Source organism: Stegostoma tigrinum, chromosome 39 (assembly GCF_030684315.1).
Source record: "Stegostoma tigrinum isolate sSteTig4 chromosome 39, sSteTig4.hap1, whole genome shotgun sequence".
In the NCBI taxonomy this organism is placed as follows: Eukaryota; Metazoa; Chordata; class Chondrichthyes; order Orectolobiformes; family Stegostomatidae; genus Stegostoma; species Stegostoma tigrinum.
The window spans coordinates 7,506,628-7,533,645 of NC_081392.1; the positions used below are offsets into that span (position 1 = coordinate 7,506,628).

Consider the following 27,018-nt stretch of genomic DNA (forward strand, 5'->3'; position numbering starts at 1 on the left):
TATGGAATTCTTCAGAGCAGAGAGGGGGGAGGCCAGGTCAATAAGTATATTTGAGGCAGAGGGATTTTTAAACCAGCAAGGGAAGTGTATTAGGGAAAATGGAGGAAAAGGATGGTCAAGGATTATCAGATCAGCCATGATCTTGTTGAACAGTGGAGCAGATTCAAATGAACTGAAATGGACTTCTGTTGTATCTTATGGTCTTCAAAACTCCACCCTCACCAGCCAGAAATCACAATACGGGAGCTAGCCTACAGCTACAACTCAAAGGGCTGTCCAAGTTCAGTATGTTCAAGGCTCATCTAATATTTAGATATGCAGGCAATCGAGAAAGATGGAAGGTGAAAGACAAAAAGGTAGAATTGAAGTTTAAAATCTGCTGTGATTGTACTGAAGGACAGATTCGCTCCCAAGGGACAAACGGTCCAACGCTGCTTCTATTCTGTGGAAGAGGAAAGTTAATATTTCAGGTCAATGGGACTTTTGGCAGAATGAGAAAATACTAGGAACATCTTTAAGTATAGAAGCAGAGAGTGTTGGTGTGAAGTAACAAAGGGAAGATCTGAGAGAAGGTGGAAGATGAAATTAAAGTGACAAAAGGAATGAATTGTTGCACATTAGACAAAATGTGGAGAGGGTGTGAGTGTGCAAACAGAACTATTAACACTATTAAAAGAACATTTTGAACTAGTTACACACACTGCAGAACTCACTTTAGTCCACATATTCGTTGGGTGATTACTTAAAAGCAAAGTGCTGTCCCTTGAATTTATGGATAACTTTCATTAGCACTTTCAGACTAAAGGACAGAGGTCAGAGAGAGAGATTGATAATTGAAACAGTATGCCTGGAAGCTCAGGGTTCTGCTTGTAAGCACAAATTCTATGCAAAATGATCACCTGATTTGAACCAAGTGGTACTACAGTGCAATGATTTCAGAATATCAAACTGAAAGTAAATACACAGTCAACTTGAATGAGGCCACAAAAAGGACAGGTGACATCACCTGTGTTTTCATGGGACAGTACCAAGAGTGGTTCCATAGAGAACTGAATCAAAATGCCATGCACAAAACTGACCTTTCAGGTTTTCAGGATGAGTGAAGTTAAGGCACTTAGGATTTAATTTAGTTAAACAATTACCTTGTGTTGTAACCATGCTGATTTTTTTTCCAAAATAAACCAAGTGGCCACAAGGTTGTGCCACAGTACCTAATTGGCCACCGAGAAGTCAGAGTAGAGTAATGTTGTTGGTCGACATTAAATGGCAGAGACCACGTCTGTTAATTTTTTTTTTGGGGCTGAAAAATTACATCCCCACTTGACCATTATGTGCAGCCTGACAAATCATTACTAGATGGTGACCAATAGTCACTGGGAGGTTTGCTTTTATTTAACCGAAAGTCACTGCCCGTTAACAAAAAGCAAGACTCCCAGTTAGACATACTGCTTGCCTGACTTGTCACCTTGGAGGTTTCATGGAGCCTCTCAAATCAAGGTGTTGCACTGACATAGTCAACATTATTTAAAATCATATCACACTGGTTCAGACAATCGAAGGTGGTGAATTTACCACTGGCTAAATAGTTGATCATTAAACTGCAAATACCAAATTGATCAATTGTAGACATGAATGCAACTTGGAGGGTGTGACATGGTTACCACTACTAAGACTTGGCTGTATGTGGATAAGGCTGTAAGATTAACAAGATGGGGAAGCATGGAGCAGCTTTAAGAAATAAAAATCACAACCATTGAGTGGAAATCTTCTTCCATTTCCTACTTCTGCAAAGTAGTTGTACAAAGGCTGATAGTTGCAGTGAAATAGCTGGTATAACTGCCGAGATTAAAACAACAAAAACAAAAGTAGCAAAGCCAGATGGGTTTTAATGGGAAGAGTTTGAATGTTACATATAGTTAAGGAAACTAGTCAATAATGGGATATACCAAATTAGCTACACAATAAGTAAGGTCAGATTTAACAATGTGAATATAAATCAGATGATCAAAAATTAGTGCTTGAAATGGGTAATTATGAATGAATTGAGAATCTAGATTTAGATAAGATGAAGACAAGGGACTGTTTGTAGTTAAAATGGCAAGTCTAATCTGTTGATGAGTAACAGATCAGGTGTTCAGAAGTGCTTTGTGACAACCATTTACACCAAGAGTGCCACTTTCTTCAAAAAAGGACAGCACCGGACAAGAAAAGAACAAAGTTTAATAACACTCCTGGCAAAAGACAAAGACAGTATCAAAAAATTTTGTAAAGGGTTATCAAATCAAAAATCATTCTATATGAAGTTAGAGGAAAGTGATTGTAAATAATCCAATTACCAAATTGATACAATATTGTCTGTCTGTTGACAGGGAATTAGCAGTCTTACTGAGCATGGAGGGACTGAACACCTTAAATTTTCAAATGATTGGAGAAAACTTGGTCATGTCTGCAAAATCAGACTGGATTCTTTTGAAGACATGACTCAACGTAGCACTCAGAGGAATATCTATCAATGTCAAAAATATGGATTTACAGGAGCCCAAGTCCATCATAACAGACTGTGGACCAAAAGATTGTGGCACTGAAAGTTATTTAACCTAGCTGAGAAAATTGTGTGATGATGCCAGCGTTGGATAAGGATGGACAAAGTCAGAAGTCATACAACACCTGGTTATAGTTCAACAGGTTAATTTGAAATAAAAACCCGTTGAACTATAACGTGGTGTCGTGTGACTTCCCAGTAAAGAAAATGACTGAGCAGAGAGATAGACAGTAGATAAGCAACAAGCAAGCCAGACTCATTAAATCAAAACATAAGCATCATGAGAGGTGTACCCAAAAGATATCAGCTCAGTCATCAATATGGCCTGAACCATCATTTTTTTTTTACAAAAAAGTCATGTCAGTTAAACTGTTTGTTTATTCAATTGCAGTGCTGTGATCCACTTTAAATCCCAGCTAATAAAAATGAAGGGACATTTCACTTCTACAATACAGATTACAAAAGATTAACTGAAAATCTACTGAAATAAAAAAACTGGAATATGCATCATAAACTGTGGCTCATGCCTTTTACACAAATGAAGGTTACTGCAAGTTATCAACTTTGCATAAAATACTAAAAATACAAACAGTCACAACAATGGAGAATGGCTAGCAGTCCATCTTGTCTGAAGTATTTTGAGTTTTCATGCTGCATGCTGCACTGTGGAGAAGCAGAGTTTCAGAGTGTATGGGTAAGGCCCACCTGAGAATGAACAGAAAATACAGATTATTCCAAAATGAGCACAAGTCTCAGTCCTCCCATGACAGCCCCAGTTAAGGCTTATAGAAAAACATACTTGGGTTTTTCATTTGATAATGATTCAGCAGAGACAATGATTCCATGGCATCATTCTTTGAATCCCACTCAATCAGGCCAGAGGAACTTCTCTCACCTACAATAGAGAATATATTTGGAGTAAAAACAAAGAACTGCAGATGCTGTAAATCAGGAACAAAAACAAACGGCTGGAAAAGCTCAAATCATGCAGCATCTGTGAAATAAAGTTAACATTGAGTCCAGGTGACCCTTCCTCAGAAGTGGAGTGATTACCAACGTATATTAGTAGCTAAAACAAGCCATGACCACAAGGGCTGGAAAACCACATCATTTCATAGCTGACATTAAAAGATTGCCAAGCTGTCAAATGGGCAAGAGAAGGAAATAACCAAGGTTCTTGAAATAACTAAAGATTTCACTGAACTGATGCAATGGTAGGCAGAGGTGCCTTAAGCAACTGATAAAACATTAAAACAAAAAGAAAACACGATGTTTCCTTTACAGACCTAGATTGTAAATACACTGTCTTTGGTTCTGGTTGAAAATTCAAAGTGGTGAATACTCCAGATTCAAATTGATAAAAATATCCCAAACACTCAGCTAGGAAAATACCAGTTACAAGCTACACTGATCTGAACCCTCTACAAAAACTACACACCCACAGTGTCCAATCATAAAATATCAAATTGGTACTTACTCTTTCCAGAGAATAACTTGAAGGCAGATGGTCTCTTCAAACCCAGCTCATCACATACCTAAAACAAGAAAGTAGCTGTCGGTACCCTGTTAATATTCAAGACTTCCACATGGTCAGGTCATACTCCTTTACTCTCAAGCCAAACCGAGCATCCATGCCTGGAACTGGTCATTTCCTAGAAGCACAAACTAACAGGCACATGTTGAGCCTGCTCTGCTATTCAATAAGACGGAGAATCAGTCATGATCAACACCATATTACTGTTTTCTCCCTTAAGTCCTTAACATCTAAAAAGGACTAGCCATTTCATTCTTGATTACTGAAACTGACTTGACTGCCAGTCTTCTGAGAAGGATTCCATAGGTTCACTACCTTTAGAGAGGAGACACTTTTCCCCACCCAAAGTACTAACTTTTCCCCAAGTTTGCAATGCAAAAAAAGTGTCTGTAGTCAAGAACTGCAGTTATATCTTCATGGATCCAAAATAGGAGATTCCCTGAAATTCAGTTGTATGGACATCAAACACTGAAAATTTAACAGCTGACCTTTGAGGCCTCATTATCAGAAGTACTCACAATAGGAGTGTCAGGATTTCATTGATCAATTATTTTTTAAGACTTAAGATTTAAATCTTGATTTTTGTTTGTAAATCTATAATAGTGGAGTAGGCTGAAGTTAACGTTTTACCAAGATGTCTTGATTAAATTTAAAAATCTAAAACATTGGTATTAAAGTTATCCTACTGCAGTATTTTTAAGAGCAATAAGACTGCCATTTTCTAGGTCAGTAAATTAAGGTGCAGAGATGGCCTTTAGTGGAGAAATGTGCACTTCCCCGTTACATGGGACATTACCGAGAATTTCCATGTTCCTGATGATTATGTCTGTAGGAAGTGTTTGGCCGCAAATCCCATCAATCCAACTGATCCATGCAGTCAGAGTAAAATGAAGAATCAGGAACATGGGGGTGTGAATGGGAGGAAGTTTCAGGAAGGGAGAAAAACTGCACACACAAATCAGATTGTTTACTTCTAAGAGAGGTAGGCAGAAAGTGCAGGATACTCCTGAGGCTACTTCCATCTCAAACACATATGCAGTTTTGGGAAAATGTAGCCAATGATGGACTCAAGGGAATGTAGCATTGACAGCCAAGTTTCTGGTACTAAAACTGACTCTATTCTAAAAGAAATGAGTACGTCAGGTTCCAAGTGATCGATTGTGATAAGGGACTCGAATCAGGGGCACAGAAACAGGTTACTGGAACCAATAGGGAGACATCAGAATGGGGCTTGCCTTCCTGGTGACAGGGTCATGGATGTCTCAGAGGGTGCAGAACATTCTCAAATATAGGAGCGTGACCAACAGGAGGTTATTGGTACTAGCGTGTACAGTGACATAGGAAGTATAAAGGGATGAGGTTCTGAACAGAGAATATAGGAAACGAAGCAGAAGGTTCAAAAAGTCGGTCCTCAAGGGTAGTAATATCTGGATTACTCCCAGTGCTGCATGCTAGTGAAAAATAGGTCTAGGGAGGATACAGCAAATGAGTGGGAGGCTGAGGAGCTGGTACAAGGTTTTTGCTTGTTTGTAACACTGGAATCTCTTCTGGGGTAGAAGTGACCTGTAAATCGCCAGGGAAAGTGGAGAAGAAATGACCCCAGGCAGATAGTGAGGATATAAAAATAGATCAACTCAAGACTGGTACAGTTAAGAGCAGCGAGTCAAATAGTCAAGGCAGGCAAAGCATGGCAGAGAACAGGGTAAGACTGATAAACTGAACTGCATTTATTTCAAATCAAGAGGCCTAATAGACAAGGCACAGGTCATAGTTGGGTGCATGGGACTGGGATATCTCAGCTATAACAGAAATGTGACTCAGGGAAGGGCAAGACTGGCAGCTTAAAATGTTCCAGGGCATAGATACTTTAGGAAATGATTAAAAAAGGGGAATGAGAGTGGACGAATGGCATTTTCAGTTAGGGACGATATTCCTGGGACTACATCGCCAAGTTATTTGGGTGGAACTGAGAAATAAGAAAGGGATAGTCACTTTATTGGGGCTGTACTATAGACCCTTCCCCCCCACCAACCCATCCCCTAAACAAATAGTCAGCAGGAAGTCAATCAGCAAATGTGAAAGGGGTTCTTGGATACCTGAAGGAATCATAGTTGTAACACTAGGGGATTTTAACTTTCTAAACAGACTGGGACTGTCATATTTTTAAAAGGATTGATGGAGGAGTTTGTTAAGCGTGTACAAGAAAATTTGCCAATTCAGTATGGGATGAACTTTGACCCTTTTTTGGTAAGAAAAGCAGGGCAAGTGACTGAGATGTCAGTAGAGGAGCACTTTGGGCCAGTGATCATAATTCTATTAGTTTTAAAATAGTTACAGAAAACGATAGACTGGATCAAAAAAGTTAAATGTTGGCTTTGACAATATCAGGCAGGAACTTCCAAATGATTGCCTATCGTGAGTAGGGATGTGTAGGTTAGGTACATTAGCCTTGGAAAATGTAGGTTTACAGGAAAAGGTAGGGGAATGGGTCAGTGTGGACCTGTTGGGCTGAATGGCCTGTTTCCATACTGTAGGGTTTATATATGTATTTCTATTTCTATGTTTGGTGAGGCTACTTGCAGGTAAAGGACCAGCTGGAAAATGAGTCCTTCAAAAAAACCTAGATAGGATCCAGAAACAGTTATGTTATCTATTAGTGTGAAGGGCAAGTTTGGTAGGTGTAGGGAGTGCCAGGTGACTAGAGAAATTCAGGCTCTGGTCAAGAGAAAGGAGGCACGTAGCAAGTATAATCAGCTGGGATCCAGTGAATCCCTCAAAGAATACAAGGGCAGGAGGAGTATACTCAAGGTAAATCAGGAGGGCAAAAGGGGGAACATGAGCTAGCTTTGGACTCTCCTTAACACCATTTGTCAAAGGGATTCTACTAAAAGGGGAAAAAGTAACTAGGGAGAGAATAGGGGTCCTTAAAAGATCAAAGTATTCTATACAGAACCACAGGAGATAGGCAAGATACTAAGTGAGTATTTCATGTCAATACTTACTGAAGGTTAGAGAACCTAGAGAAATATAGTGATACCCTGAAAGAAGTATCCATATTACAGAAGTGCTAGACATGTTAAAATGCATAAAGATGGATAAATCCCCATGACCTGATCAGGCATATCCTAGACCTTCAGAGGAAGCTAGGGAAGTGATTGCTGGGCTCCTTGCAGATTTGGATATGAATACGGGAGGAATTGTTAGATTAATTTAGGGTATCTGGTCAGCACAGACGGATTGGACCGACAAGGTCTGTTTGCACGCAGTACAACCATGATGAAGCAGTTAAACCAAAGTTCAGGTCAAAAGTCAGCATCCCCTACTGCTAGCCTAAATGCTAATAGCTGGAAAAGCATCTAATCGTTTATTAAAGTGAACAAACAGGAGCCTCAGTCCACACAACTTTCCAGTCTCTGTGCAAAGTGAAAAGGGTAGAAAAAGTTTCAACAGCTCAGAAAAGATGACGAAGCAAACAAGTGATCCAATATCCTAAATGAAAATGTTAACCAACAGTACCTCACAGAAGGCTTCCTCAGTCACCTCTGGAGGGGCATTGAAATAATGTAGGACATTGCTTGGATGCTGAATTCTGTTCTTGCTGGCTTGCTCTGGAGTGGTGAAGCGATTGTTTCTAGAGCCAGAGAAATCCTTAAAACTGCAAGACCCATCTTCAAGCTCATATGATTGACCAGCCATTATAGCTTGTTGTTTGGATACACTTAAAAACAGAAAAAAAAAATGCACCCCAGTTAGCACAGGACCTCATGCTCCATACAATGACATCCTCCTTGCAGACAACCTTTCCAAGTATTCAACAGTTGAAACTTCTCAACCATCTTCACTGACTCGCTGTTCAGCTTCCAATGTTATACAGAGCAAAACAGGCAGCAAATTTAAAGAGCTCATCAAAACATGAATCTTTTCACAGATGATGCCCGACAGTATTTCCAACTTCTTGTTTTGGTATTAGGCAGGAAAAAAATACCCCAACTATAAATATTTTTCAGTGAATCAATATTCACCACTGCTCAGTGCCTCAAAAGGCTAGATTGTCAGAGTCAGCAAGACTAAGTGCAGAGAAAGAAGCCTCGCAGCTCAAACAAGAACCTATATGCCATTTTCCAGCAATTCGATCATAGCCTTGTATGCCTTGGTATTTCAATGCAGTGTGTGAAAGTAATTGTCCTCAAATCCTCTTAGAAGAGTGCCCCTTAAATCTATGTTCCCCAGAGATCCCTCCACGAAATTATCCTTCCTGTATATGCTCAATTTTACACATTCCAATCATTTCCGCCACCCAAATCTCTGCTCCAAGGAATACAACCCCAGTCTATGCAATCTCTCTTCAGAGAAAGCTCACCAGCCCAGACAGAGAACACTCTGGAAAATCTCCTCTGTACCTTCTCCAGTGAAATCATCTCTTGTATTGTGTGTAGTTCTAAAATCCATATTATAGAAAAGGCAGTCTCATACACCTTAACCAGACCGATTGATAAAAGGACTGGTAGACATGCAGCCCCAGGACCAATTGTTCCCCAAGAACCTTCCTTTCAGTGTGCATTAGTCTTGTTCGGTCATCCGAAGATCATTTCACAGACCCAGAATGAATTGCATTTATCAGAGTATCTTCCCAGCTCCTCTATATCCTTTAATCTAATGCTATCATCATTATTTACCACCCGACCAATTTTCATATCATTTGTAAACTTGCTTCTCAACCCTCCATCATTCAAGTCTAAATTACACATACACAAAGCCAAGAAAAGCCCCTAAAAATGAAGTGCTGCAGGGCCACACTTGGCACAGCCTTCCAGTCACTAAGCAGTCCTCAATCACCCTCTGCGACGTGCCACTCAGCAAATTCTGGATTTAAGTGGTGAGGTTTCCTCAGGCCCTTTACTTTTATTGAAGGCCTCCTCCATTGGCCTCCAGCCTTACAGATACAAGTCTTCAGCCATTTCGATTAAATTCACAGGGTATCTATCAGAAAACTACTGGAGACACTGGATACTGCAAAAGCTATGGGCCCTGACAACATTCCAGCAAGAGTATAAAAGACATGCTTCAGAACTTGCTGCTCTCCTGCCAAGCTCTGCCAGTACTGTTACAACACTGGCATCTACCCAATGATGTGGAAAATTGTCCTGGTATATCCTGTACACAAAAAGCAGCACAAACTCAATCCAGTCAGTCAATTAACACCAGTCTACTCCTGATCATTAGTGAAATGGAAGGGGTCATCAAAAGCACTATCAAGCAGCACCTGCTCAAACACCCAATTTGGGTTCTGCCAGCACCATTCAGCTCCTGACCTTATTAAAACCTTGGTTCAAACGTGGGCAAAACTCCAATCAATGGGAATCAGGGGTAAACTCTCCACCTGGCACAAATGATGATCATAGTTGATGAGTCATCTCAGATCCAGGACATCTCTCTATTATTTCCTCAGGGTAATGTCCTAAGCCCAACATCATGTTTCAATGACCTTCCCTCCAATGTCAGAAGTGGGGATGTTCGATGATTGCATAATGTTCAACACCAGTCATGACTCATCAGATACTGAAACAGTCCATGCTCAAACGCAACAAGATCTGGACAATACCCAGGCTTGGGCTGGCCAGAGGCGGGTAACGTTTGTGTTACACAAATGCCAGCCTATGACCATCACCAATAAAGGGACAAGCTAACCAGCGCCCTTGACATTCAATGGTGTTGCAATCACCAAATTCCTCACTATCAACCAAAAACTCAACTGGACTCACTCCATACACACAATGGATAGAACAGGTCAGAGGCTAGGGATATTGTGGCAAATAACTCACCAAAGCATTTCCACCAACTACAAGGCACTCGTCAGCAATGTGATAGAATACTCTACGCTTGAACTGGACGAGTGTGGTTCCAACAACATTCAAGAAGCCTGACACCATCCAGGACAAAGCAGCCCACTTGACTGGCACCACATCCACAAGCATTGACACCTTCCACCACGGACGCACAGTAGCAGTACGTACCATCTAGGAGATGCACTGCAGAAATTCAGAGACCCACACAGACAGCATGTTCCAAACTCCCAATGATTTCCATCTCAAAAGGACATGGGCAATAGATAATTGGGAATGCCAACTTAGAGTTCACCTCCAAGCCACAAACCATTTCACTAGGAAACACATCACCATTCCTTCAGCATCATGAGATCAAAATCCTGGAATTCATACCTTAATATCATTGTGGGTCAACTGACACAGGTGGACTGCAGTGGTTCAAGAATGCAGCTCACCACCATCCTGAAGGGCAACCAGGAACTTTTTTTTTTTGGGGGGGGGGGGGGGGGGGAGAAAGAAGAGATTCTGGCCCAGCCAGCGACACCCACAACCTATCAAAAAAAAGAAGTTTCCCCATGCTGGATCTTGAAGTCCAAGTAGACGAATTCAAATGCACCATCTCAATCTATGGATCAGGTTGGTCAGACACAACCTCACCTCAACAAAACCATGCTCTCAATAATCCCTGTCTCTCCAAATGCCTACTTAATTCTACTCCTCAAATTCGCTCAGGAGGTTAGACTGGTCAGCATGCAGTTTCATTTCTCTTTCTGTCTCAATAATTGAGAGACACTAGCTATCCTCCAGCATTTCATCCGCAGGCAGACAGGAACTGAAAATTATTGCCCATTGTGTCTCCTCTCTTGCTTCACTCAACAGTGTGAGATGCATTCCATTAGACCCTAGTACTTCTCCAGTTTTAGGCCCGCCAGACCACTCAGCCTCTTCAGTCTATGCTAATTTCTTTAATTACATCACAGTCCATGAGTGAGAGGGCACAAAAAGTATTCATGTAGAATACTACAAAAGGTCCTCCAGCTCAGTGTGTAAACTACCAATATGGCATTTAATGGGCTCTATTAACTTCCTAATCATCCTTTTATGATTAATGTACTTGTAAAACAACATATTTTATTTCATCTGCAATTGTCTTGTCTTGCCCCCTTTTTGCTCTCCCGATTTGCCTCTTAAATTCCCTCTTGCATATTCTACATTCCTACAGGCCTTCTGCTGTTTTGAGACCTCACTATCTTCCACAAGCTTCCCCTTTTCTCTTTACCCAATCCTGTATAGCTCATAACATGCAGGATTCACCAGATTTGTTGCCCCCACCCCTTTCACCTTTAATATATGATGTTGACCCCGTACTTTCCTTATTTCCTTCATGAAGGTAACCCACTGCTCTGATACAGATTTACTTAAAAGTACCTATTCCTAGTCCACTCTGGCAAAATACCTGATCTTGTTAAATCACACTTGTACAACTGATTTCAGATCCCTCCTATATCTTTCCATACGAAGCCCAAAGACTACACTCTGGAACATGGAACTGCCTGCCAAACCTGACCCCCTCTTAAACTACATCGCAGTGTCAGAAATGACACTCTACTCCTGTGTATTAACTCGTGCTCTCAATTCACTTCCTTTGCTTTTAAATTTACTTATTAGCTCTCTCAAGGTCCGAGGACCTCATCTCTTTATACTCAATTTTTGTTGGTACCTATGTTGTGCAATCTATTTGCCCTCCCCCTACAGGATGCCTTGCAGCCAGCCATTCAGCGACATCCCTGACCCTGGCAACAGTGAAGCAACATGCTACCTGGGACTTCTGCAGCCACAGAAATATCCATCTGTTTCCCGTGCAAACTGAACTAAGGATAAAAATCTCAGATCCTCAAAGCACCTAACAAATACAGTCAATTTCAAAGAGACAGTGTCTTTTAGACCCTTCATACTGAAGAAGTCTCTGCTGTCGACAAAACCTACATATATCTCATACTTCAGAAGAATGATTGGATCTCAATAATACACTGCTTTTCAGCGCCAGTATGGTGTGCAACTATCCCTTTTGCACACTAATTGTAACGTTCAAAGAGAACCAAAATTTAGGATTCCACCTAGGTAATCCCACTCCTAAAAGCTGTCGCTGTTCGAATTTCACCACGACTACTTATTATACAATAAGATTTGTTGACATGCCAGTACCTCGAGGATAAACACCAGACTCTGTTTCTACAAAACTGGGGGTCACTGGTCCAATTACGCTGTTTGAAGTTTGAAATACGCTGTTGTTTGAAGTCTTGGATAAATACCAATATCCATTTCCCTCATTCTCCCAAGGAAAAATTTCAAAAGTTGACACCTACCAGACATTTAATTTTTGGTCAAACATATAAGTATTATTCAAATGGCTGATGGCACGATCCACAGCAAATCCATCTCCCATTTCTACCATGGCAGCTCCTGGCTTACTCTTCATGAACTTCACCTAGAAAACAAGGTGACAAATACTTAGAACACAAGATGCAAAAACAAATTAAAAACTAGCCAACTGCACCCAGTCAAAACTGTCTTTCAATTACAAGTCACAGTGAAATCATATTTGTCTCAATACGGCCACAGATCAAAAATTAATAGGAGGTTACAACCCAGTAGGGCAAAATACAACAACAGTCTGTTCACTTTGTGGACCACCTGCAATGCCAGGAATAAGAATCCCTGCCTCCAGGAAAAACAGGGCAAACTTACCTTTTCCACATTTCCATACAAGCAGAAGATGTTAAACACTCGATCACAATTCATTCTTGAAGGGTCCAAACCATAAACCATCAGCACTGGGCTCTCTGCTTGAGGACCATATTCTGGTGGTGGCGGTGGAGGTGGAGGCCCATACTGAGGTCCATACCGTTGACTGGGTGGACCCCGGTGAGGGCCCCCCACTGGAGGTGGTCCTCCCATCCTTCGGCGTTCATAATGGGCAGGTGGACCATAATCATCATCTGGATAGTGACTATATCCTCCTTGTGGAGCCCCTTAAGAACAGATCAAAGCAGACTTAGGAAGATATCTATTGAATGCTACTGTGAAAATCTCTACACCTTACATAAACCTGCAATGGAGTTTGTGAAAGTTTTAACACATTCTGCATATTGAACAGTGCAGTGAGTCATATTACATTTCATCTTCAAACAGAAACAGAACTAAAAAAAAACAGGGACTGGAATTTTGTGATCAAGGTGATTGGTTACTGTGCACAACCAATTTTTGTAGCACTGGATTCCTCAAACAGTGCCACAAGACCATAAGACATAGGAGTGGAAGTAAGGCCATTCAGCCCATTGAGTCCACTCTGCCATTTAAATCATGGCCGATGGGCATTTCAACTCCACTTCTCTGCACTCTCCCCGTAGCCCTTGATTCCTCGTGAGATCTAGAATTTGTCGATCACATCCAACGTCCCAGCCTCCACTGTACTCCATGGCAGTGAATTCCACAAGCCCACCACTCTCTGGCTGAAGAAATGTCTCCTCATTTCCGTTTTAAATTTACCCCCTCTAATTCTAAGGCTATGCCCACAGGTCCTAGTCTCCCCGCCTAACGGAAACAACTTCCCAGCGTCCACCCTTTCTAAGCCATACATGATCTTGTAAGTTTCTATTAGATCTCCCCTCAACCTGCTAAACTCTAATGAATACAATCCCAGGATCCTTAGCCGTTCATCGCACGTTAAACCTACCATTCCAGGGATCATCTGTGTGAATCTCCGCTGGACACGCTCCAGTGCCAGTAATGTCCTTCCTGAGGTGTGGGGTGCAAAATTGGACACTATTCTAAATGGGGCCTAACTACAGCTTTATAAAGTCTCAGAAGCACATCACTGCTTTTATATTCCAACCCGCTCGAGATAAACGACATTACATTTGCTTTCTTAAATCACGGACTCTACCTGCAAGTTAACTTTTAGAGAAATCCTGGACCAACACTCCCAGATCCCTTGGTAATTCTGCTTTATGAATTTTCTTACATTTTAGAACACAGTCCATGCCTGTATTCTTTTTACCAAAAGTGCAAAACCTGGCATTTGCTCACGTTGAATTTCATCAGCCATTTCCTGAACCACTCTCCTAAACTGTCTAAATCTTTCTGCAGCCTCCCCACCTCCTCAGTACTACCTGCCTGTCCACCTGTCTTCATAATCATCGGCAAACTGCGCCAGAATGCCCCCAGTCCCTTCATCCAGATCATTAATATACAAGGTGAACGGCTGTGGCCCCAACACTGCCAAGTCAGCCAACCCCACCGTGCAGCATAACTACGATTATCCTAATTACAAGCCCAGCAGTAGATACCAAAATCTAAATTCATAGCCAGTCAACTTATTTTCTTTGGTAACCATCCAACAACCCACGGTGGAAGAGCATTATACCTCTTTATAAAGGGCAGGATCACATTCACTTGCCGAAACTGTGTGCCAATATGACTGTATGATCATTGCCTGCATAAACACAGTAAGCTACACAACTAAACTAACAACACATTGCACAGAGTTCACGCCACTGTAAAAAGGTGTCAGGGGAAAAAAAAACTAAGCACTTTCTTCAAAACTAAAAAAAAGCTGAAGTCTGAAAGTAAACAAGGATATGCCGCTAAGCATGTCAACCCCACCCTCAACCAGTTCCAATTCTCACCGTACTCAGATGGATGATCTCCAAGCAAGGCTGGTTGGCGCTGGCGCTTGTTAGGATCGCCTTAAAAAGAGAAAAAAAAAAATGTAGTGGAAAAGGAGAGCGTTAAATGCATTGCATTCCCAAACTTCCAGACATCCAAAATAATAATCACAACAGAAAAGTTGAAACTCTTCAAAGTGGAAAAAAAACAAGAAGTCACTCATACATTAAGAGTTATTACAATTTTCCACAGTACAGAGATACATATAAAACGTTGGCTTTGAATTTTACAGTGTAGTCTTAATAGATCTATTACCACGAAGGTTCAATCATAAAAAGGTCTACTTACAGCCAGAGTTAGAGAATAACGTCCATGTGCACATTATGTCTGCATTTTTTTTCTTACCACCCAATGCTTCAACAGCAACTTATTGCAGTTTTGAAAGATGGCGCCCCAAACATATGCTTCAACCCTGCATTACACGTTTTACAGCAATGAATACAGATTTTATACAAAGGCAGTACTAGCTTCTAACAATTGCATCTAGCAACAAATTTCACGTTCACAGTTCAGGTAAAAGATTCTTCACAGGTGTCAAGTGGTTCAGTAAAAAGTTGTGAATATGATAACCCAGTGTTCCTCCATGTCGTTCTCCTGTAAGTAATGTTGGATGTGTTGGTCTTGGGCTTTGTGGTAGGTAGCAAGGCTTACTTGGGCAGGATCTGTGTACATCTCCCACATGGGTGTCCAAAATGAAGTTATGTACCATTGGTAATGTATCATTTATGCAGCAAAATGGCTGTACTGATGTGTCTCATACAGTGTGTCTCTTATCCCTCCTGTTGAACTTGCATGTTGCCGAGTATCAGTTGTTTGTGGCAGATGTCTGAATGTTCTCTGAAATGTAGGAATGTAGAAAACTGGTGTTTCAGCAGGTTGGGTTGACTGGTGGAAGGAACTCGGCATGTACTTCAAGAGCGTTGTATGAATGCACTTGTCTTATGACGAGAGCTCCTCTAAGCAAAGTGAGGGAAAACCCCTGAGACAATTCTGTATCAGTTCACATGAGGCAGTGTTTTTGACCTTTTATCTGAAGAAATCTTGAAAATGAAACAGTTACATTTCTTGCGAATATGCCTCATTTTTGTCTGCCTTCAATACCTTCACTTCAGAAGTCTAGAAAAAAATGATGGTTTGCCTCACAGTATGTAAGTGATGGCATGTCGTATCGTTGTGGCTGCAGGGTAATCTTGGGTCAATGTATGACACTCGATGTGCTGTTCTTGTTCAATAAAAGAAAGGAAAGAATTCTGCTTGCTTCTCCAGAAAGGTCTGACTATTACTGCTGCACTGTGTGTGCCCTTACCCAGCAAATGGTTGATTATATAATGCAAGAGCAGAGTTTAAAATTAACCGACTACTAGTATAGTTCAACATTTAAGTGAGAATATATGCAGTTTGCTTCATTTTGATCATGCACCAATAGCTACAGCTGAATTTTATTAAATACAGCTTATGCTTTTAATACACTACATTTATACATGAAAATTTTGCAAACTTTCCAGAAGTCTCTTAATTTTAAACTATGCATATTTGGCTTCCCAATGGTCACACATGAACACCTCAATTTTAAATGGCATTCTATAATCACAGTTCTAGATTAGATGCGTTCATTATAGTTAATAGTGCAATTCAGGATTAGACGGATACAGTCATAACAAGTCAAATAGTATTCAACTGTGCATTAAGCAAAGAAATTCCATGAAGTAATTATACAAATATCCTTAAAAATATACACATGCTGTCACAATTTACAGTCACCATTTGGGCTGCCAAAATCTCAGGTTTGACTTTCCACTTTATTCAATGCTATGATAAATTACATTACAGCACTAACTTAAAAACATTCCCATTTGAACTACATGTGACTAAAAACCATGCATTGGCTACTGTAAGAGGACATGGATTGGTGCATAAAGGCACCTTGCAAATGATCTGCAGTAATAGCATAGTCCCTGCCACATTTTATGTGACTTCAAAATACACAACAGATAGTATACTTGGCCTTCAGCCTTCTTAAAAAAAGAGTTTTGTAATTGGCATTACAGTCAGTAACAGAAGGTCAGGGTAGATGTAGAAATTAGGTGTCAAAATGATTCAACTCAAGTCAAGATGATTAACCAAGTTACTTAGTAACTGGTAAGCTAAGCAAAAAACCATCACCTCAAAAATCAGCTTGACTTACAGAGAGGAGTCGAGTGGAAATGGACTTGCTCCATTTACAACGCTGCAAATGAAGTAAATGTCGTGTAATGAAAATTTACAAAAGTCAGTTCAGCAATGTGATCCAATTTCAGACAGATCAAGGACAATGCCAAAAATATCCATCATAATCCTTGGTAGGGCAAGGTAAAGAATGCTAGACATTTCCATAAGTTAATGGAAGGCTTTCACAAAACAAAACCAAAACATTAAAGTGCTCCACACAAAAATAATTATGAAAAAGGTCATTAATCCTTAAAGGCAAAGATTGATGTATGCAAAAATATACTAGAAGTAAATGCTGATTACATATTTGGCTTCAGAAAGTTTATCAATGCTCACATTTTAGTTAATGAAAACATATTATCCCAGTCAGCAATTACCCGCAGCCAAGACAGTTGTGCTTCCAAGTGTCAGTATTATTACCTAGTCTATGCTGATGAGTGCATAATCAACAGAAAAACAATTGAGTGTTCACTAAATATATCAGTACACCAAGGGGAACACAGGTGGCAAATTTCAGGAAAGTCAAACCTTGTCATGGGTGTGCAAAAAAAAACTTCCAGCAACATTCTGCATTGAGACAAGTTCAGTCACAGAGCATCACAAGTAGATTTAGGTCAGAAAGCATTTCAGAAACAGGCCCTTCACTCAACAAGCATTATATTTAAATCTTGATTCCATCAAAATTTAATCTGAACTATTCAGACAAAAGTTTTTTTTCCTAGATGAACCTCAAGGATATGAAAATTGAGGATCATTGTTGTTACATACTACTTATATAAAAAAACAAAAAGCAGGCAAATGCAAGTGTCTTTTAATGGATGCACAAAGCCATAACATATTTATGGTCAGGAACACCATGCACTGAGCTGGCTGCTCACACCCTGCTTGAAGTCACAAGACATAGGTCAGATGACAACTTTGTTTACAAAACTACAGCAAGAACCAAGCATTTCTATCGTGAAAAACATTGGAGCAAGGGACCTAAATTTTTAAAAAAGCTCATTTTTTGTTATATTCCAAATGAAGTCCAGATTATGTCATCCGCAAACAGACAAAATTTAAAAAAAGCTTTATTGTAAATGGAATCAAAAGACACAGCTTTAATGGGATTAATTATGCCACATACATCATCCTATGAGGAACCATTTTATTAAGTCGGTAGAGATTTTACAGGGTCTTTGATCACCACTACCACATGAGCCATACTAATAGTCATAATCTAATCACCTGAGCCCAGATACCAGCAAAATTCATTTAGTATTTTTACTGTTCATTCCTTAGTTGAATCAGAGACTGGAGGTCTTATATATTGTGCTACCCCTTGTCTAGAACCATAAATCGCAAGGTTATGTCCACGTGCTATCAGGAGGATTCAAGTTTAGTCCTTACGCTCATTCAGGCAACTCCTTCCAATTCACTTCCTTCTATGACAGTGTCTAAAAAGTCATTAAAAAGGCACAGCAAAGCATAGATGATTACCTTATGACAAAATCCTAATGCAATTCCAAATTATTTAAGCCTTAGTCTTGAACCAGTCAGGTCACTAGATATTGATTTCATTTTATTTCAAAATGAACTAACGAAGTAAACGTGTGAACTAGATGGGCTTGCCAAAAGAATAAATGAAAATACCATAATTATCCAAATTTCAGAGTTAAATAGCAGCAATTCTTTAAATTGAACAGATTCGCCAGAAAAAGATGAAATACCCTTATGTTCATTTTACTAATTGATGTAACGGAGGGTTGCAGAGAAAACCAGCCCAAGATTTAAATTAATCTTGCTATTCTATAATAATCCTCATGTGGAGAAAGGCAGCTGAATTAGCTCCACTGTGAAAAATGAACACCATCCAGTTGAAAGCATCATAACGATAGGCGAACCTATTCTGCAAAATGTTAGCTTTCAAAAAGGCATTTTCACTGCCTTGTTTCCAAGCTTCACAAAGTCAAAACTTAAACAGCGGAACAGCAGTACAATGTCTACTGTTTTGAGAGGTGGCGTACTGAAGTACCGTTTTGTCAACGGTCAAAAGGAAAAACAGCTAACAATTACAGACATATACAGCACCCTTCAAATTTTATTACCAGCAGCTATCAGAATTAAAACAGCCTGTGGTGAATAATCTTAAACAGAAAATGGCAGAAATACTCATCAGGTCTGGGAGGACAGAAAGCCTGGTCACAGCCTGAGACTTCTTTCAGATGCTGCAGATCTGCAAGAGTATATACAGCTTTGTTTTTATTCAATAAAATCTGCATCCACAGTATTGTATTTGTAGGCATGACAATTTTGCCTTTCTGGTAAAGTAGGCTAATGTCCCAGCAGAGAAAAATTTCAAATGGAATGGTCAGCACAAATGAGTTCACATTAATCACAGATCTACAAAAGCCCCAGTGGACTCAAAAACAGGATCTGTACTAGAAAGACTTGATATTTAAGAAAGTGAAACCTACAACATACACTGGAAAACAAACTATTGTTCAATGCTAAATTACGCCACATGAAAGCTTCCCAGCAGCCCAAAGCACGATTAAAAATTATTTAACAGTGCACTCAGTCCTGATCAAGTGCCCACCCACTGTGCCATTCAATCTCCATAAACATCAACTCACTGGAAAAGTAAAGGGTATGCACCAAAAGCAAGAGCCCATCACCTTACGGCAAATCAATCAGCTGTTAGTTTTTTTATGGTGCAGTAAATCAATGTTGCTGGAAGCTTTTCTCAAATCTATTAACTGACAGCACCAAAGTTATAACTGTAAAATATGGTGCAGGATTAAATGTAATTTGTCACTTGAAATTTTACATATTCCAATCACACAATTCTGCAGAACATGAAATATGCATATACTTCATCTATTACCTTGTCCTCCCAAAGTAGGATTTGTATAGTCCCATGTGTCCTGATCATTTTTGAAGACATTCAATCGAGTAGGCTACAGAAAATGAAATCCAAATTAGATCAACAAACTGATTAAGTGAACATCTGCATCTTTAGGTAACAGCTATGATCCAAGCCAAAACCTAGTTTCATTGTGTTGTATAAGGGCAATACAGAGCCTTAGTGCACATCATATCAAACTGCAAAACAAAACTAACAAATCCAATATCTCAAGGGTAATCAACATATTAAATGGAGGTTAAAGACTAAGCAGAATTCTGCATTTAATATGCCCACATCACTTCACAATTCCAGCTTATACATCTTACATCATTATCTTTTTAAATCACCAGAGTACATTTCGACAAGTAACTTACCTTTGCATATTCAATCTTCAAAGTACAACATCCAGAATAAATGTCTGCTCCATTGAGAGATGCTTTTGCTCTCTGTGCACTCTGCACCGAGTCAAATGTGTCTTATGTTAAGGCAAATATTACAGCATTATAAAGAAAGCACAATTGCTGCCTACCGATGCCAAGTTTAAGGAAACTTCTACTTTTTAAAGACTCAAAAGTGGTCTGACTACACAATTCTTAACAGTCATTAGGAATAATGAATGGTTTCACTGTGAAAAAATGGTGCTATGCCATTTCTTATGACAGATTCATGAAAATAACATTTGGAAAACAGCCCAAAGTGGCTCTCAGCCAACGAGTGACCAAAAGCCTTTGGTTGAACAGTTGGCCTTTACAAATGGCTTAAAATGAAGTGTGGTATACAAATATTCTTCTGGAGTACAGAGAACAGAGAAAAAATAGGTCAGACCAATTGGAGACACGGAGTCTGGGTTGGTATAATCTGATTTCAATAATCAAAAGGGGGATTATGACCTTGGATGTCAAAGAACATGAAAACAGGTAAGTGTCACACCATGCATTCTTTAAATCACATCATTGTATAAACTGCATATCACAGCAAATCAAAATTGCGCAATAATTTATTGCACTTTGACTTCCAGATGCACACCAAAAAAAAAATCACAAACAGTAGTATGTAACTCAGCCCTGTGATTCTCCTCTGCTATTCAATAGAAATCCAACTTGGTATCTTATTAATCCCTCTTCACCACACCCTTTGATTCTGTTAACCCAAAAACTATACCTACTTTCTACTTGAAAACAATGTTTTGGCCTCAACTGCTTTTTGCAGCAGAGAGCCCCACCAGGCACACCACTCTCTAATGAAGACATTTCTCACAATCCTTTAAAGGAAAAACCCCATATCCTTAAAGTTCAACTAATTTTATGCAAACATTTCAAGCGAACACTAAATGAGCCGAATAACTTCTTGTTAATGTAAAACAAAAATCAGCAATCCTCCTTCAAATTCTTTCCATACACAACCTGTTTCATGCTCATTGTTAGCACCAAAAAAAGGATATTCCACCATTGCCTGGACTCCATTTTTCCTGAATATGACAATCCTTTGCACAGGTCCACATGGATTGCATATGGTGTACAAAACATCCTGAAAATGAAAAACAAAAATTATCATGCATTTACTTACCTCAGCCTTCCACTCAATCTCCTATCAGGAGGCAACAATGTAAACCTTAATTACTAAACCCAAAGCAGGAAAAAAAACAATAACAGTCCAGAATAAGATACAGAAAACAAAAATCAGTGAGCAATAGCTCATTAAAGTACCACATTTCCAGCAGAATTCCATTCAGTTTAGAATTAATTCCAACAGGCAGCTCCTACTCCTACTTGAATATGCTCCACAATGCAGTAGTAAAAATTTAAATAACTCACTGTTGTAATTGGATAGATAGGGTTCATCACTGTGAATAGCAGTATGTTGTTCACATTTCTGGAATCATCAGAATCACCAGGTCTGGAGATTTTCTGACTAGTTGAGTAGTTCACGAAAGCAGGCTGCGCACCAACATAGATCTGGCTTTCAACTGCGAAGTTCACACAAGCACATGCACCATTCAGATCTTCAAACTCCACTAATGCTTGCCTCTTCTTGGGCATCATCACAACATAGCTGAGAATCAAAACAGTGCCAATTTTTAAAAATGGAATATACATAAAATAAGCAATCTTCAACAAGCACTAGAGAAAAGCATTTTAAAATCGTTTAACTTCGACCAGTTTTTAATATCTGGCCCAGTCAACGTAAGCCTAAATCTGCAGCAAAATCAAAGCCCACAGCATCATGGTCTCTTAAGTGGATAGTGTTTTTTATTTTCAGACTAAAACACAGAGCAACTTAAACTCTTCTGTTCAGATAGAACTGAACATTGCAAAGAAAACAAACATTTTACATCTTCTCCTAAAAGAAACCGTACTGAAATGTTCAGGCTAGATAGAGATAGAAGAAGAATTCCTGATCAAAAAGTCAGTCACGTAGCCATATCTGCAGTCTGAATGCCAGAATGGATACTATTCAAGAATCAGGAAAACAAGTTGTACCAATAAAGGAACATGTTAGTTAATAATAAACCATTCAGAACATTGCTTAAAAATGTCACCAAGACTTCAGTGCTGTGCCATGACCAATTTCTACACACCCATGTTTTAAAGAAAACTGAGATAAGATAGTTTTAGCTGCAAACAACATTGACTTTCAGACAACTTACAATTGCTCCAGACATATCTAAAACAGAGAACCTATAAAGCACAACAGATAGCTGCTGTGTATAGGGAAGTAATGTAATTAATTTTCTATCTATTTTGAAACAGTTAGCGATTGTGAAGTTTTGTAGCCCAGTTTTGATGAGATAGCTCATACTACTCATTAGCTATTCAGTTTTGAAAAAAACAAAAGCATTTACTCCACTTTCACTCCAAATACTGCAAACCTGCTGAGTTTTTCTAGCAATATCTGACTTTGCTTCTGACATCTTGTACCTGCGGTTCGTTGTCTTTTTTCCTCCATCATTAGTTTACTTGTCGGCCAACTGTGCAGAACTGGGGCACCCCTTTGCAATTAAAAAGGTTTACACGCACTTTCCACTAGTTTGCTAGTAGAACTGACTACTCAAGCATTCAGAGCTTCAGCTAGCCTAATAGCAGATTCCTCTGAATGAAGTTATTAAAGACAACAAAACAGTGCACACAAGTCTCAGAAATTACAGATATCTATGGCATTTCCATGTGATGGATCATCTTTCCTTGAAACTATTCAACAGCCAGATGACTCAAAACATCCTACAAGTCACTAAGACAAGAAACTTAGCTACAATATTTATGACTGTTCAAGTTAAGAGAGCTATCATATTAGTGAGTGACCCACTGCCCAGCCTCCCAAAGCCTTTCCATCATTAAAGCATTAGGAGTGCACAGAATACACTATTTGCCCAGGCATGTCCAACTCCAATAAACAAGAGAAATCAACCAGCTGTGTTACCATCCAATCCACCATGTCAATAACTTTCATTTTCTACTTCACCAGCTTACCACGGCTGCAGCATTTACCAGCTACAAGGGACACATCAACTCACCACTACCTACCATAACCAAATCGGTCGAGAAGGACACAGGCAGAGAAGCAAAAACCATCAACTGTCAGTGCCCCTTCAACTCAAACAATCCTGATTTGGTATCAGAAATTGATCTGTTCCTTTGTTATGGGTGGATCGGAAACACGGAACACACACACACAGTACCTTCAGAACCAACTGCAGCAATACAAGACAGTAGCTCTCTACCACCTTAAGGACAATTTGGGATAGACTATAAATACTGGTCTTGTCAGAGGGCCCTACATTCAACGGACTTTCAGAAGTCAATGCTACGTGAGAAATGAAACTAGGTAGATTAGGCTCTGCCTTGCAACAATTACGCTGATTCATATCAGGAGTTAAGTGTAATCCTTGTAATTTAACATAACACTAGGGAGAATGTTACAAGCCAATCCATGACAAGAGAACTGTCATTCAAAAAATTTCCCAATTTCTAAAACTGCCCATTGATCAATTAGTGCAAGTGTTTTGAGACACTTTTGTACGTTTGGCTGAACCCATGTCATGATTCAAAGTATCCATTTTGAAGCCCAAATATAGTACCTAACAAGCAGGACTTCATCTGCAACCTTTTAAAATAAGGTAAGTCAAAATGCTATCTTATTCAACTTGATCAGCGCACCTGATAGCACCAAACTCCTGTAGTGCCTCTACAAGATCCGCCTCCATAACTCCATCAGACAATCCTCTAACGTGTACCACAGGAGATGGTGAGGGCTTATGAGGATCTTCAAGGTAGCTGCCATCTTGCTGCTGCAAGGGGAAAAACAACTTTAGTACAGCAGACGTTTAGATAGTGTATAGTTTTCAGTCCTGACCACCCAAGTGTCTTGTGGTTGGTGACAGCAAGTATCTAAATCTCAATGGAGTTCATCAGGATTACAATTGCAGTTCTTCATCCTACTGCAGTATCAAATTGTGATTTTTTTTTAAAATATGGATTTTGTATCCAAGATGGAACCAAACTTTTTTATGTACTCAAGTGCAGGTGTATATGTGACAATAAAATCTAATTCTATATTATAGTCTCACTGCAGGTCTGAAATGTTATACACTAATGGTTTAACTGGCTCAAGGTTGTGAACTTTGAGAGGATGCAGAAAACGATACAAGAGTGGTTTCACGGACAAGGAATTAAGTGAGAAATAGTTTAGAGAATGTTTGAGAAGTTACTTAATAGACGTGAATGGACAGAGCAGTCAGAAACATGCCACAAGAGTCAAAAGTCAAGAAAAAATTAAACTAATTCACAGAGGAACCACAAGCAACATAGGAAGAATTGCACTGAGCAGTTAATGTCTGCCTGAAAAAGAGTAATACAGCAGATTCAACTGTAGTCAAACAGGAACTGCATAAGTACATGAAACAAAAACAAAACAAGGAAATAAGGCCAAGTATGGAGTGATTAGGTATAGCAGAGGAGGTGGTCAACTCTTCAAAGTCTGCTACCTTCTCTTATAAATACAGCAAGTCAATTTTTCACACAAAACTGCAAATAAAAGTAGTGACAATTTTGGTTATAGGAGGTACAAATATGGCACAACTGATTCAACAATTAAGGAACTGAAAGTAAAAAGTGAAAGGATATGGTAGTTCCAGTTACAAATGTCATTACAAGACTGTGAACCATAAAATGGCGTAAAACTCAAATGCAGCCAACAGTGGAGATGACACTAACTAATTGAGTGGAATGGGCTATCAGACTGGGTACACATGTCACAGATGGAAGACAATCCAAAGAAACACAAGATGAAGCAACTGAAAATGAGGGTGAACAGAAATTTAGGCAACACATAGAACATTACAGCACGGTACAGGCCCTTCGGCCCTCGATGTTGTGCTGACCTGTCATACCGATCTCAAGCCCATCTAACCTACACTATTCCACATACGTCCATATGCTTATCCAATGACGACTTAAGTGTACCTAAAGTTGGAAAATCTACCACCGTTGCAGGCAAAGCGTTCCATTCCCTTACTACTCTCTGAGTAAAGAAACTACCTCTGACATCTGTCCTATATCTTTCACCCCTCAATTTAAAGCTATGCCCCCTCGTGCTCGCCGTCATCATCCAAGGAAAAAGGCTCTCCCTATCCAACCTATCTAATACCAGTGACAGTTTTAAGAGTACTGACGGTGGAGGAGTTTCAGTGACTAAAAACACTTAGGTGACAGGATCTGTTGAGAGCAGTTAGCAAAACATTTGGGATCCGGGGGTTCATTTAAAAAAAAGGATACACTATGAAACATGCACTGAACTTGCATTAATGCCTTCGAGCAGAGAAGCGAGGGATATCTTAGGTGGACAAAGTAGACAGGGTAGACCTATGAATAAATTTCTCCCTTTAGCAGAGGTGCTCAATAATATGGGGTAGTTTTAAGATAAGACAATTTATAAGGAATTTGAGGAAGCGTCTTTTAAACCAGAGGGTTGTGGACACACTCTGGGTGAACACGTGAAACACCTTAGCAAACAAGCCGTACAAAAAAAAACAGGATTAGAACAGATGGACAAATTGCACATGCTTGAAATCAAGTAACAGAAATTACAAGAAAAACCTCAGCAAATCTGGCATCATGGGAAGAGAAAGCAATTTACGAAATGTTTTTGAGATGACTGTTTGAAATGAGAACAAGGGAGGTCTCCTTGGTACCCTAGGCAATGCCCTCCTGGAAATCAAAAACTACCCGGTTTATCAATTTGCGTGTAATCGAAGTTTGAAGTAGGATTGGCTGCCACGTTCCATACAGTAAGCGAAAACACTGCCGTGGGCACAAAACGTTCACAGATAACACAGCGCGGAGCTGGAGGAACACAGCAGGCCAGGCAGCATCAGAGGAGCAGGAAAGCTGATGCTTCGGGTCGGGACCCTTCTTCAGAAAGTCCCTTTCCCGCTCCTCTGATGTTGCCTGGCCCGCTGTGTTCCTCCAGCTCCACGCTATCATCACAGGCTCCAGCATCGGCAGTCCTTAAGAACTATCTCCGAAACGTTCACAGGTCGTTAGCGGCTCTATATAGGTGCAGTTTCTCCGCGCCACCCTCACCGAAACGCTCACACCAAATCCGACACGTGCCATCGCTCTCCAAGGCCGACGGTGATCGTACAGTGGGTGGTTCATAACCACGCCGCGAATGGCGGCCGGGTGGGAGGTAAAGAAATCTGCAGGATTCCCAGCCCAACCCCCACTTCCAACAACAGCGGCCACAAGAGGAAAAAAAAATGTTCGGACTCAAAAGAAGTGGGCGCCTACTTTGGACGAGGGGCGGCCGGGAAAACAGGCCGCAGGCTCCACCGCGGAAAAAAAAGAGGGAAGACAGAAGTCATCGACACAAAGCAGATGCCTCCCTTCACCTTATGTTCGGTGCCGGCTCCGCAAAATGGCGGCACCTCAACAAGGCTTGCTTCGTAACATCCCCTCTCGCTCCCCCGCCCAATATTCATTTTCCCCTGAGTCGGTACCCGGCCTCCGGCTCCTCTTACTCGGTTGCCATCGTTTTCGGTTCGCTGGCGTTTTGCTGCACGCCCGTCGTACACCTGCTGCCTGGTCGCCATCTTAACAACCCTCGCCGCCTTCAGATTCCGTAAGAAGGAGACAACATGGCAGCCGCTATAAGTAGTCGCGCTGGCCAGGCTTTTCCCGCCCCTTTTCACCGGTGTCCAATTGATGGAGAGACCAAATGCCCGCCCCCCCAACGTCGGTCCCAATTGGTACCCAGAAACAAAAGCGGGCCATAGGACCTCGCACCGATTGGTTGTTCC

The 27,018-nt window shown here is 40.3% G+C and overlaps 1 protein-coding gene across 3 annotated transcripts; it reads right to left on the minus strand.

Annotated features, from left to right (window-relative positions):
- Positions 1-1,868: 1,868 nt before the first annotated feature.
- On the minus strand, positions 1,869-26,873 carry LOC125447640 (heterogeneous nuclear ribonucleoprotein L-like). Of its 3 annotated transcripts, XM_059641010.1 has the most exons (14): positions 26,719-26,853; positions 23,879-24,009; positions 21,539-21,776; positions 21,164-21,251; positions 20,099-20,193; positions 19,704-19,776; positions 14,590-14,649; positions 12,847-12,933; positions 12,650-12,786; positions 12,268-12,389; positions 7,593-7,794; positions 4,020-4,077; positions 3,342-3,437; positions 1,869-3,247 (listed from the first exon to the last, which is right to left on the minus strand). In XM_059641010.1, the coding sequence occupies exons 1-14, from the start codon at positions 26,809-26,811 to the stop codon at positions 3,189-3,191; spliced, it is 1,539 nt and encodes a 512-aa protein (XP_059496993.1). In that variant the 5' UTR covers positions 26,812-26,853; the 3' UTR covers positions 1,869-3,188. The 3 variants fall into 3 exon arrangements, with proteins under 3 accessions (XP_059496993.1, XP_059496991.1, XP_059496990.1); XM_059641008.1 differs by having other exon boundaries at positions 12,650-12,933; positions 26,740-26,873; XM_059641007.1 differs by having other exon boundaries at positions 12,650-12,933.
- Positions 26,874-27,018: the final 145 nt, after the last annotated feature.